This window comes from Syngnathoides biaculeatus, chromosome 5 (assembly GCF_019802595.1).
Source record: "Syngnathoides biaculeatus isolate LvHL_M chromosome 5, ASM1980259v1, whole genome shotgun sequence".
NCBI classification, from domain to species: domain Eukaryota; kingdom Metazoa; phylum Chordata; class Actinopteri; order Syngnathiformes; family Syngnathidae; genus Syngnathoides; species Syngnathoides biaculeatus.
Genome location: NC_084644.1, coordinates 24999883 through 25014387, shown reverse-complemented (window position 1 = coordinate 25014387; position 14505 = coordinate 24999883). Strand labels below are relative to the sequence as shown.

The 14505-nt window shown below is 41.0% G+C and overlaps 1 protein-coding gene across 4 annotated transcripts in view; it reads right to left on the bottom strand.

Annotated features, from left to right (window-relative positions):
- LOC133500874 (CUB and sushi domain-containing protein 3-like) overlaps nt 1-14505 on the bottom strand; it is a 299335-nt gene that overhangs the window by 53729 nt on the left and 231101 nt on the right. For all 4 annotated transcript variants that reach the window (XM_061820098.1, XM_061820099.1, XM_061820100.1 and 1 more), the window contains 3 exons: nt 11443-11625; nt 8783-8959; nt 307-489 (listed from right to left, as the gene is read on the bottom strand). In XM_061820098.1, coding sequence (XP_061676082.1) covers nt 307-489; nt 8783-8959; nt 11443-11625 — 543 coding nt within the window. The remainder of the gene's footprint in view (nt 1-306; nt 490-8782; nt 8960-11442; nt 11626-14505) is intronic.

The window sequence follows — 14505 nt, the reverse complement described above, 5'->3', positions numbered from 1 at the left end:
TCAAAGTCTTGTATTCTTAATGTTAGTGGGCAAAATGGCAATATTAATTAATATTGATATCATACTGTGAAAAATAAAATGTATTTTCATTTTCTAGCAGAAAGCAAAGCTCTAGCAGACACAGATTTATTTGATTGTAATTATCGTACATCATCTACTCCTAGTTTGGCTAATTCATGCCTTATTCGCACGTTTTCTCAGTCACTGTCTGCCTATAGGGTTGATATCAATGGTATTGTTAGTTTTATTGTAGATTTTTAAAATGACTGCACCATAACTGCACAACGCGATGAGAGTGGAACTTACCCTTGCATGTTGGCATACTGCCACTCCACGTGCCATTCTTAGTACAGGTCCTGGTGATATTGTGGTCCCCTCCAATCATCATAAAACCCGGCTGGCACAAAAAGGCTACATTGTGTCCCACGGTGGTATCATCGCCAAATTTAAGCCCATTTGCTGGAATTTCTGGGTCACCACAAGTGATCACTGTCGTTTGGGATAAAGCATAGGCATCAGGATGTGAAATTTCACAAGAACAACTTGAAATGCTACTTACAAAATGATGAAATTGATTCATCACTGCAGATTATTGTTTATTACAATACCATTTTAGTATTGAGTGGGTTCAAAACTGAGACAAATACCTTTTGACAATCATGTTTTCTTTCACGTTCACTTCTCAAAGCAATCTCACGTTGTGAAAACAGGAGAGGGCAACTTTTTCCAACAATTTATTGTTTGTCCTCCAATTTCACTATCTCTTTGTGCCACATAAAAAGATAATATTCTCACATGCACATTTATTTAAAAGGTTTGTGGGGTTCAACGATACACTGGTGCACCATAAAAGTTGCTAACTATAATGCGAGGGATATAGAGGTACGCCCACTAAAAACCTGAGGATTAAGATTTTGGAACTGATGACAGAATATACAAGTAGAACAAACTTGTACTTTTGATGTACGAGGGGTTTGACAATTTCACCACCTGCTTTTGTAAAAGTTGCTTGATAGTATGCTAAAACACTATCTCATGGCTGTGTTGCCCATTACGATGCCAGGTATTGACTTAATTCTATATGATGGGTATTAAGGATCCAGCCGGCATCCATTTATTTGCTTTTCGCAGCCCCTCTTTCAACTTTCAGCCTTCATCTGCTCTCATTTACTCCAAATCTTTCCTGACTTTTTCACCCTCATGTAAGAGGCCTGTTTCATGCATATGTTTTTCCTTGTTACTGATGACACAACTCATGATATTAATTAATCTTTTAAAACATGTAAATCATAAATTATTGATTATCAGTTCCTGCCAAGACCATCAAAACTCTGATGTTAATTAAAATGTTGGATGAAATATTTTTATGACCCAATAGATCAAACATTTTTTATCTGTATACTGTTCTTCCTGTAGGACTTATGTGCATCTGTCATTTTAAAAGAACAATACCTAAATTCATAAGCATAAAACATATTGGCCAGACTGCAATTCATTCCAGACCAACCAAACAACATTCCTATTATCTAGCCCTGGAGATACTGGATATATAGTATTAAACAGGGCATTAGCTTCCATTATACTGTGGCAGCATTGGGTTAAATTAAAGTTTCAAATCGTGTACATTGCAAAAGACTATGGTTAACATACACAACAACCACTCTGAGGTGCTCAAATTATTCTGCTCCACATTATCTTGAATCAAACATTATATATTCCTCCAAAGAAAACGCAAAGGCGGTTAGGATGGAATGAAAAGTCAGTTGATGAAGGCAGTCTCAATTAGTATGAACTAAAACACCTTTGGAAAAAAAGCCTACATAGTAGATGCTAAGGAGGAAAGAAAATATAATCACAAACCTATTTCGTGTGAATTAAATTCCTCAGAATTCAGAATGACAACACAACAGTGGTGTTCTAAATTACAGCAGTCCAATGTGACTAACCAGATTAATACACATTTTCAGTATATTTTGTATTCCTACATGTCAAACAAATTAAGAGTAGGTGCGATAGATTTTCAATAAACCAACAAGATGCAGCATTTATGGTATGCACACTCTAAAGGCTATGCAATTGGCCAATTTGTTGAAAGAGGTGTGTTATAAAATAGCAGTGTGGCATTCAATCAGTGAAGTCATCAATTTTGTGAAAAAATGATTGATTGGAGAGGGGTAAATAAATTATTGGTTGTTCAGCTAAAATGATCTTTAATGCCTTAACATGGAGAGCAAAACCAGAGACACGTGGCAGAAAACGGAAGACAACCATCCCAATGGACTGCAGAAAAACCAGAATGGCACAGCCAATGATCAGCTCCAGGATGATTAAATACAGTCTGGTGTTACCTGTAAGTACTGTAACAGTGAGAAGACGTCCGTCTGAAGCTAATCTATATATGAGAATCCTCCCCCAAAGTACAGTACCTCTATTAAATAAAGACATGTTCAGAAGAGGCTACAATTAGCCAAAGAACACATCAACTTCCCTAAAGTTAAATGGAGGAGCATTTTGCGGACTGATGAGAGTAAAATTGTTCTTTTTGGGTCCAGAGGCCACAGAAAGTTTGTGAGACGATGCCCAAACTCTGAATTCAAGCCCCAGTACAGATATAAAACAGTAAAGCATGGTGGTGTTTCTCCTACTATAGTGGTTCGGTCTATTTCTGGCATACCAGGGATCATGGATCGTTTGCATATGTCAAAATACTCAAAGAGGTCATGCCCTTGAAATGAGTCTTTCACCAAGACAATGACCCCAAACTCAGTAAACCCTAGTAAACATGCAAAGTCTTGGTTCCAAACCAACAAAGTTCATGTCAGGGAGTGGCTAGCCCAATCCCGGGACCTTAATCCAACCAAGAATTTATTGGGTGACATAAAAAATACTATTTATAAAGCAAAACCAGGGAATGTAAATGAATTGTGGAAATTTATTCAGGAATCTTGACATGGAATAACAGTTGAATTGTCACAAAGTTGGTTGACTCCATGCCACACAAATGTGAAGTCGTTTTAAAAAAAACTGTGGTCATACAACAAAATATTAGTTTAGTGATTCAAAGGATTGGTAAATCCTAGAAACAAAAATGTTTGTACAAAATAGTTTTGAGTTTGTAAAGTCAATGGGAGACTGCTCCCCCCACCCTCTACACACACTCTTTTCAACAAATTGTCCATTTGCACAGCTTTAAAGGTCCATTGATACGTAAAACATAATTTTAAGTGTGATTTTAATTATAAAGTCAGCCGGAATGGACCCATCTGTTTTTTCACCACATGTCAGGATATTCTCATATATGGATTTTTGCATCTCCAGGCATGAAAATCCTGTTGAGGCATTTGTGTTGGAGAAGAACCAGGAAGTGATGTTTTTTGCACAGGCCCACACTGGCGGTTTCGTGTGTTTATACTTGTTTTACCGGCAGGAAAGTAGCTGTTTTTTCCTGCGTTAGCCAAAATGCCAGCTTGTTGTATTGCTAGATTTTGCTTGAACACTCGAGAGGATGTATTCACTCTTCACACTTTTCCAGAAGACTCGGTTCGTCGTGAAAATTGGATTGCACGAGTGCAAACGACGAGAGCTTTGTGGGTTCTAAATGACAGGTAGGTGTATAGAGCTGTTAAAAAAATAATAGTTGTGGGGGACTAATTTGTCTCACAGTTTATAGTATATGTTACGTGTAAATTTAGAATAAATCCCCTTGGTCAAATCGGCAAAATATAACAAAATTCTTGTATTGCGTTTAAGACAATTTAATAACACACAAAGCAAAACAAAATAGAAGTGCAAGGACAGTTTAGTAGTGTGTCACAAAAGCTAACTAGCTAACTAGACGTATCGTCACCAAACTCGAAAAATTCTCTGAAAGCAGTAATAATAAAAATTATGGAAATCATGGGTGCTAAATGTGTCGATGTGTGTGGCCTGGCATTGGGGTTGCTCAACGGCTCCCCCACCAGTGTTTGGGCACCCCTGAAGTAGTTATTTCGCCTGGCATGTGTCCTCCTGAGTACACTACATACACAAGACTTGAAGCGAGGAAATCGAACAATTGTAGGCCTGTCCTTTTGAATATTTCATCGGGTTCTCGTCCGTCTGTCGGGGAGTCTGTTGTTAGTTAGAAGTGATTCACATATCATCTAAATATGGCTCTGTATTGTTTGTGTTTTGTTTACTGTAAATACTTCACACAACAGAACAAAATTGTTGGTACCAACTGAACGAAAAACCCACAAACCTCACTAAAATAATTGACAAATGTAATAGAGAGAATTATTAGATTATGTAATGAAACTCTCGATGAAAAAAACATTTGTTCCCCTTAAACTGGAGTGGAATCCCCTTGGACCACAATGACCTTGTGATCTGCAGTGAAAGCAGGGAGCAGGTGGAGGACCAATGAGAAAGGTGGAGGCATACACTGGAATGGACAGGAATAAATAGAAGCCAATGTAAAACAGAATACATGTGCATCAATGAGAGGGGTGGAGAGGGAAGAGTGCGAGGAAGAAGGTTGGAACACCTGGTGGAAGGTGTCAGTTGTCTTATATGACAGAAAAGTCTCTACTAGGATGAAGGGCAAAGTTTATAAGACGGTAGTGAGGGCAGCAATGATGTATGGATTAGAGATGGCGGCAGTGAAGAGACAACGGGAAGCAGAGCTTGAAGTGGCAGAAATGAAGATGTTGAGGTTCTCTCTCGGAGTGAGCAGGTTGAATAGTATAAGAAATGTGTTCATCAGAGGGCAGCCAAAGTTAGATGTTTTGAAGACAAATTTAGAGCGAACAGACTTCGGTTAAGACATGTCCAGAGGCGAGAGTACATGAGTACATTGGTAGAAGGGTGCTGAGGATGGAGCTGCCAGGCAAAAGAGTGAGAGGAAGACAAAAGAGAAGGTTAATGGATGTTGTGAGGTAGGACAAGAGGGCTGTTGGTGTTAGAGAGGAAGATGCAGGAGATAGGTGCATATGGAAAAAGATGAGTCGGCATGGTGGGGTGACTGGTTATAGTGTCTGTCTCATAGTTCTGAGGACTAGGGTTCAAATCCAGCCCCAACTGTGTGGAGTTTGCATGTACTCCGTGTGCCTGTGTGGGTTTTCTCCGGGTACTCCGGTTTCCTTCCAGATCCAACAGAACATGCATCAATTGGAGATTAAATTGCCTGTAGGTGAGATTGTGAGTGCGAATGGTTGTTTGTTTCCATGTGCCCTGTGATTGGCTGGCAACTAGCTCAGGGTGTATACTGCCTCCTGCCCAAAGATACTGTAGCTGGGATAGGTTCAAGCTCTTCTCTTGACCCTTGCGTGGATAAGCTGTAAAATGGATGGATGGAAAAAGATGACTCACTGAGGCAGTTCCTAACGGGACAAGCCAAAAGGAAAAAGCTTTTGTCATAACCGCAATAAAAACCTGATTGCCAGTGAGTTAAGTTTGAATCAGTCTCTTCTCAATCTCTTGTTATTTCACATTGTTTTTTCATGATCTAACATTTTTGTCCCTGTGTTATCTTTGGTGGCAAGGGACTGTGATTTAATGCAGCTGGAATGCTCATTTACACAACATTTAGGAAACCAGGTCAATGCTAAAAGCTCACCCAATACACTGATTGGTATGCTGGCAGGAACTCAGCATCTAATCTTAACCTTAAACCTCAAACAGAGAAAAAAGAAAGGCCAGCATCAGTATAGAATGGTAAAAAGGGAATTACAAATCCACACAACTGCCAAGTACACAGCCTAGTGGAATAATAGTTAAAAAGTTAATTTTGAAAAACACTTTATGGCGTAACTTCACAGTTCACTGAGCTTGTGTCTTTTCTAGTGCACTCCAACTAATTCGGTAATTCTTCAACATGCACTGAAAATTCAATTTGTCAGCCACCAACAGTGTTAAGCTACATTTCCTCTCTCTATTTCCCTCTTTCTTTCTTTCTCCATGAGAATTTATCTCGTAACATCTATCCATGTTCTACACTGCTTGTCGTCATTAAGAATGTAGTTGATCCTCAGCCTATCCTAGCTGACTTAAGGCGAGAGGTGGCATTTACCAGAAAGCACATATAGAAAACTGAACATTCATTAATAACAACCTGTTTTAATTGTACTTTTTAAAATCTTATTTCTGTATTTGAATGCTTTTAATCATGTAAAGTGCATTGAGTTACCCTGTGTATGAAATGCGCTATACAAATAAATTTGCTTTCCTTTGCCAGTAGTTAGGCATGTCCATGTTATTTTGCAGAAGTGTGTCGAACAGGACAGCCCCACAACATCCAAGTGAATCTCATCCACCCCAGGGCTTTGCAACCAAGGAGCTTTTAACCAACCCTGTGGTGTCAACCCCAGAGATAGGAGAGCCTGCCTCAGACACCCCAGATTCTGCATCCTGATGAGAAGGCATGTCAGCAGACTTGAAGAGGTCCTCGATGTATACTCCCAACTGACTCACAAAGTCCCAATTCAAAGTAACAGTATCTCATTGCTATGGACAAAGCATGGTGACCATAGAACTCCAATAACAAAATAACAGTCGGGTTTATTCCAGTTTTGCCCAATCACGCTGTTCCAAGTCTCACTGTCATTGCCCACAAATGCATTGAAGAGCACCAGTACAGTAATGGAGTCCCCAGTGGGAACGCTCTAAAGCATTCCTCCAAAGACTCCCAAAAGAGTGGGTACTTTGAATGGCTGTTTTTCGGCACAGGCACCAAGAACAATCAGGACATGTACCCCCACTGGAAGGCGAAGGGCGGCTACCCTCACCGAGTACCTGTTTGTCAAGGGTGACCCTACCAGGGGCGTGAAACTGCAGACAATTCAGCTCCTAGGATCATTGTGAAACCCATCTATCACGATAAAGTGACGGCTCAAGTTCCAGTGAACCAGTCATCAAGTCCTACAGAAACAATCAAGGCATCTGTGTGCCTGAAGTGACCATGGAAAGTGTGATGATATTTGGCTCCTTTTTCATGCTTGATTATTATTAATCAATGTAATTGCTAATTTTGTTTGTGTGAGTCACGAACAACAGGAAAAGTAAAGCGAACATAGTACATAGAACATAGACGGCGCTGTGAAATTTGTTTCATAGTCTTGAATTGAGTCAGAAGGAGCTACGTTGTATCTTCGTAGGCCTAGAGAAAGCCTATGACAGAGTACCAAGAGAGGAACTGTGGTACTGCATGCGGAAGTCTGATGTGGCGGAGAAACATGTTAGAATAGTCCAGGGCATATATGACAGCAGCAGAACAGCGGTGGGATGTCCCGTAGGTTTGTCAGAAGAATTTAAGGTGGAGGTGGGACTCCCTCAGGGTTCCGCGCTGAGCCTCGTCCTGTTTGCGGTAGTAATGGATAGGCTGACAGACAAGGTTAGACTGGAATCTCCTTGGACTAAGATGTTCGCAGATGATACTGTGATCTGCATTGAAAGCAGGGAACAGGTGGAGGAACAATTAAAAAGATGGAGGTACGCACTGGAAAGGAGAGGAATGAAGATTAGCTGAAGTAAAGCAGAATATGTGTGTGAATGAGAGGGGCAGAGGAGGAAGAGTGAAGCTCCAGGGAGAAGAGATAGCGAGGGTAGATGACTTCAAATACTGGGGGTCAACAATACAGACCAATGGTGAGTGTGGTAAGGAAGAAGAAACGGGTCCAAGCGGGATGGAACAGTTGGCAAAAGGTGTCTGGTGTTCTATGTGACAGAAGAGTATCTACTAGGATGAAAGGCAAACTTTATAAAACTTGGTGAGGACGGCCATGATGTACGGATTGGAGACGGTGGCTCTGAAGAAACAACAGGAAGCAGAACTGGAGGTGGCAGAAATTAAGAGGCTGAGGTTCTTGCTTGGTGTGAACAGGTTGGATAGGATTATAAATGAGCTCATTAGAAGGACAGCCAAAGTTGGTTGTTTTGGAGACAAGGTCAGAGAAAGCAGACTTCGATGGTTTGGAAATGTTTAGAGGCGAGAGAGTGAGTATTTTGGCAGAAGGGTGCTGAGGATTAAGCTGCCAGGCAAAAGGGCGAGAGGAAGACCAAAGAGAAGGTTTATGGATGTGGTGAGGGAAGATATGAGGGCAGTTGGGGTTAGAGAAGATGATGCAGGAGATAGGCTAAGTTGGAAAAAGAAGACACGCTGTGGCAACCCCTAATGGGACAAATCTAAAGAAAAAGAAGAAGTCTTGAATTTCATATAATTTGCCAAACTGCCTCATTACTACAAGGCTCAGTTGCAGGGATATAGACAATAAAAAAAAAAGAAAAAGGCGTGACAGTTCAGGAGAAGTTTGCAAGGTTTATGTGCAGCTTCAAATCTGTGTCTATTTTAGCTTAATTTCAAACCACTTTTCAAAGTTGGAGACTAAGAACAATGACTTACTGAGTTAATTGAGTGTGACTCATAATCAAATCCATGACAATTATAGTGTGTGTGCGTGTGAGAGGGGGGACAGGGGAGGGAGAGAAAGGGAGAGAGAGAGAGAGAGAGCGAGAGAGAGAGTATGCGTACTGTATTGCTCCATACCCATGCATTTAATTCACAATTTTGTTTGGGGTAAGAAACTAAAAGTTAAATGAGTTATGGACTGCTGCATGGACTTTCTACTTGTATGTTCTATTCATTTGCAATGAGCACAGCTAGTCACAAATCATTTATTTTCTTTCATAATAAAGAGAATGTGCTGTCTTTTTTTCAGCTCATCATTCCTTTTTTGCGCGATATTGGGCAGCTTGGAAACCTTTAAAGTGACTTAAGTGATACAAATATTGTTCAGAAAATACTCACATGTGCAATTTGGAGCCATGCCAGACCACGTGCCATTAGCCAAACATTGGCGTGTGGGCAAGCCTGAGAGGAAATAGCCCGCCATACAAGAATAAACAATGGAGTGGGAGAAGGTTGTACCATCCACATGGGAAATACGCCCATGAGCAGGTGTTCCTGGGTTCCCGCACTGCACGGCTGCAATAAAGGTGAGAAATGAGAGGAGGTGAGCGTCAGAGGCAAAAAGTAATTGTGAATTTCCCATTTTCCATACATTGAATTCACTACTTGACAATTGAGTGCCTCTTGTGGGCCTGAGGAACTAAATTGTGGTGGTCTCCAGGTGGTTGGAGGGCTTTGAAAACATCAGTTATGTATTATATTAATATACATATTTATTGATGTGATAATTTCTGTCTTGCTTTGGACCCAGTGGAGTGTTTTTTTCCCCCCAAGTCTGATTAGGGTTCATGCAGAAAAGTTGGAAAAGGGCAACTTGATCTCGTTGGCTTGTTCTTCCATTATGCCCATTTGCCTCAAATAAGCGTATGCAGGGAAGCCTTGTTTTTCTTTCACGAGGCTGTGAACCAGCAAAGAACCTTTAATCCACAGTGTCACGGCTTTATTTAGGAATATTCGTGAGTGGAGCAGGAGCTGCGCTGAGCCAATTTCAATCAGACGACTGATAGGGCCTTAGCACAGCAAGTAGGGCCCTGGTAACGGTTAGGCTTTCATACATTTGATGTCTACAATGCTGGCTTCTACAGTTGTTCAAGAGGCAAAAACAACTATCATAAGAACTGAACATCAATCAGTGACTCTGGACCACTGTTAAGTATCAGCAATGGGCATAAAATCAAAGAAAGTAAAGTCCATGTGCATCTTTAAAGATAACAATTTATCAACAACATTGAGAATGCAGGAGAGTTCTCCAGACAAGAGCTAATCTGAGATAAAATTAAAATTAATATCATCATGAAAAGTACAAGACAAATTGTTATCATGAAATGATTATCATGACTGTCATCATCTTTATAAACAATGATATGCAGTGCCAAAATAAATGTGGTAATGAATGTATAATAGACTATACTAATAGTGTAATATAATATCAAAATAGTGTCTTTGACAACACTATCTCCTGAAGCATATAAACAGATCCAATACAAGTCATAACTCTAGAACTGAGTTTTACTTTTTCAAGATTAATAGTTTAAATTACCCCCACTAAAAAAACAAATGACTTCGACAAGAAAAATAGAATTTATAGCAACATTTTAACTCCAATACAAACACAAGAAAATATCATGCCAAATGAACTTCATGTAGGAATCCATCCATCCATCCATCCATCCATCCATCCATCCATCCATCCATCCATCCATCCATCCATCCATCCATTTTCTTTGCCGCTTAGCCTCACAAGGGTCGTGGAGCATGCTGGAGCCTATCCCAGCTGTCAACGGGCAGGAGGAGGGGTACACCCTGAAATGGTTGCCAGCCAATTGCAGGACACACGGAGACAAACACCCGCACACACAATCACACCTCGGAGCAATTTAGAGTATCCGATTAATGATCTATATTTTTTAGGATGTGGGAGGAAACCGGAGTGCCTGGAGAAAAGCCACGCAGGTACGGGAAGAACATGCGAAGTCAACACAGGCGGGGCCGGGATCGAACCCAGGACCTCAAACTGTGAGGCCAATGCTTTCCATCTGATCACTCTGCTGCCCGGAATACATACAATATTTTAGAAAATCAAGACAACATCAGAGAGAAAAAGACTGTTGGCTTTTTTTTCCCTTCCTCAAGATCGACCCTAATTAAAAAAAGTATTTTCCTTCACGATCACCTAATTGCCTGGAAAATGTGAAACAGTGATTTATGCAGGAAACAAACATGTTGTGGTGACTGTGGAGATTTGACAATTAGCACATGAGCTCAAGCACACGCTCATGGATGTTCGAGCACATCACTCCCACACGCCACCAGGTGCTGTAATCCTCATTAGACACGTGCACACACACGCTCACATTACAAATTCAGTCAGGAGACAGAGTAGGGAAAGAGGCAAGAGTACACATGGAACAAGAAGCAGCCAGACAAGAAGATTAAGGAGGGAAAAAAATCTGGAAAGAAGTGAGAGAATAGGCTGACTGGAGGAAATAAGCGATAGAGGAAGACAGAGAAAAATAGAGAGATTGAAGGGAAAACAGACATCTAGAGAGGAGTTCAGAGGGTCTGGTGCGGTGGCCTGTCATATTAGAAATGACACTGGCACTGCGCCCAGCTGGCCAACAGCAGAGGAGAGGAGAGAAAAGAACTTGAAAATGTGCCTCAAAATCTGCTCTGAGGCCAGGAAGTCACTTATGTATGCAAGATGAAGAGCTGGGGTTTTTCTCAGCTAATGTCTTAAAAATCCTTTAATCCATTCATCATTTATCACAATTCAAAACAAAAGTTGCCACCCAGCCATGTGCAGGCTTGACCACCAGGCTTCAGTTAAGCAATTCAAATGTTCCCTCCAGTGCTTTTTAATATTTTCTTGGAATTGTATATGCCCATTGCATGCAAATCATACTGTGTATATAGAATTTTTCTAAGACTCATCCACTCTCCCACCTCACTGTCGCAAACATCACATCACATCAAAGAGTCATTTGTGAGCTTTCCCTTACATTTGCAGAACGGCTGTTTTCCTGACCAGGTCCCGTTGGGAAAGCAGATCCTCTCTGCTGAGCCGTACAGTGTATGTCCCACTGCGCAGGTGAATCGCACCTTACTTCGCACTTTGAAGTTCCCTGCCTCCCTGCTGGCGTGCGCTGGCGTGCCAGGATCCCCACAGGTCCCCACAGTGTTGCCTGCAGTGAGAGATAACCACAAAGGTAGCAATCAAAGCAAAGCAAAACAAAAACACAAGATAGTGTCCTCTTCAGCTTGGCAGACGCTCTCACAGGTGGACCCTTTTGGTCTGTACCAACCCAGCGTTCCTGTCTGTCATGCAGCACAACAACAGAAAAAAAGGACTTAAGATCGTACATCTTTTGAGTTGTCCAGAAGGCCACAATAAAACACACAACACTATAACGAGGCGTTGTCACCAAGCCAACAACCTGCAGTACTAATAGTTTTTACTGCTTTGACACCAGCCGTTCTCGGGCCATAAAAACAGCAGGGCAGATATAAGTGGCAACCAGCTGTGGTTGTGAGAAATGACGCGGAAGGTTTGAGCTTCAGAGCCTGGTACACTGTCACTGTTACAAATTATCTCTCTTGTCACTTGTAGCCTACCCCTATTGAATACAATGACATCCATCTGACAGTGATTTATTACGAGTTGACACAACTGTTAAAATGACATTTGATCTAACAAGTTAAAAAAGAAAAGAAGTGCAAAGTAAAACAAACAAAAAAGGTGCACCCTCTGATAACACGCGTGTTAAGTTTATTCAAACATGTCGCTAGAAGCCTGCCAACAATTTAGGAACCTGGATGACACCAAATCAAATTCAGGTGGTCCAGCAATATTTGATTTCACTTCATAGCTGGTGTTAGCAGACAGCAAATATGGAAGCACTGCTAAAAAAAAAAAAAAATGCATACACAGAGGACGTTGACATTTTTGCACCACAAAGAAAGCAAGGACAATTCTATAGTACTCAAAAAATTTACCTAGAACTCAGAGAGAGCTGCCATTTCTCTCTCTCTCTCTACCATGGGGCAGCCACGTCGCTAGTTTTTTAATATCTTTAAGCATGAATTTGTTCAGTAAATAGAGAAAATACGATTGTTTATTTGTTAGTTTTTATTTTGTTTCAAACCTTCAGCCATGTGGCCTATCTTTGGTTGGGTTGAGGGGTCGGGAAAAAAAAGGGGTTTTGGTATTGATAGTTTCACCAGCGAAACAAACATTTTGGATTGTTAGAATTAGCTCACAAGTATGAACTCAAAGGTATGTTTCTCTGTCACCCCCCTCCCACAAAAAAGATTTACATGTAATTAAATCTCCATCCATGTTGCTATCAGGGGTGTCGCCAGGAGATAAAAGTGTAAGATGTCTTTTCTCAGCTACAGAAATGCAAATATGATTTGATGTAGGCGGCACAGTTACCCATCTGGTTAGATCATTGGCCTCACAGTTCTGAGGACCAGGGTTCAAATCCCGGCCCTGACTGTGTGGAGTTTGTGTGTTCTCACCGTGCCTGCGTGGGTTTTCTCTGGGCACTCTGGTTTCCTCCCACATCCCAAAAGTGTGCTTTGATTGGACACTCTAAATTGCCCCAAGGTGTGATTGTTAGCGTGATTGTTGTCTGCCTAGATGTGCCCTGCAAACAGCTGGCAACCAGTTCAGGGTGTACCCCGCCTCCTGCCCGAAGACAGCTGGGAAAGCACTCCCGCGACCTTTTTGAGCATAAGCATAAGCGGCTCAGAAAATGGATGGATGGATAATTATAGGTATCGCTTTTATGAATTGCAAAGCTAATTGGAGTGAGTCATGTACTTCGTGGTGTGCCATGGGTTTACGATCCATTCAAATAACTATATGGATCTTTTGAGCGAATTTACTCAGTAACTTGATGAACCGATTTGTTTCTTTCCCTGGTCAGGTGAACTCAGCCACAGCGTGCTGTTACTTGTGAATCTTCGGTGAAAAACGCAGCCAGCGTACGGGCGGGGGAGGAACGTAGTTCATTCTCATTGAATAAATCACTCAGGGCAGAATCATTCACTTAAGAGATATATGTCGCTCATTGGCAGTGGACACATCACTCAGTGAGCAATTTTTCCGAGTGAGTTTCTTCCTCGCGGGGATACATTTTCATTGAGAACCAAGTTAACAGCCAATAGTGAATCAAGCCTGATGAAAACAAACACATGGGATGTGTGTCCCCATTATCTTTACAATCTACAAATAAACTGGCGGTATTGATAATGGGGAGCAGTCTGCTTGGGCTCTGTTCAAACATTTTTAAATGAATGTTAGCTAATAATAATAATGAGAAATCTATAGATGACCATCTACATATCTCCATAATTCTACTGCAATTTTATGTCATATAGAATAGATATTATGTATTTTTTAAAAATCTCACCACCTTTCCTTGTGCACAATAGCTGGTGAACGCCATAAAATATAAAAAGAAGAAGAATCGGACCATTTCGCAATAAGTAATAAAGACCACAGAGGAATGGAAACCTCAGCGTTGAATCATGCAGTGAATGATGAAGCACTTGAATGGAGTAAACATACTTTGAATGAAACATTCAACTGATTCTTGTGATTCAGTAGTCAAAAGAAATGTAGTGTTATGGTCTTGTATTCAACATGAGAGGATATTACGGCAATTCCACTTTTGCATCTTCTGCTCTGGCTGAAACAAGGAACGGAAGTGAAATATTTTACGGCAAGGGACAATCAAATAGTATATACTCAGCTGGCAAACAGATCAGATGAAGGCAGAGGAACGGATGAAAAGATTTTCAGATAATATGCATGATAAGATGTGCTTGGCATACAAAGTGACACAAACACTGTGCTTGGCTTGACTGTGTGGCTCAGTACATGATGTCTATTTGCAAGGATCTGCTCTTTATTGGCTTTGAGATCCTGTTTCTTGAGTTGAGCATCATTTCTGTGTGTTGACTGCTTGCTCTCTGCCTACACACCAGCAAGCAGCTGCACTAATAGTCACTGTATTGACAAAGCTTAAGTGCGCAAAGCTCATATCTGCTATGCACAT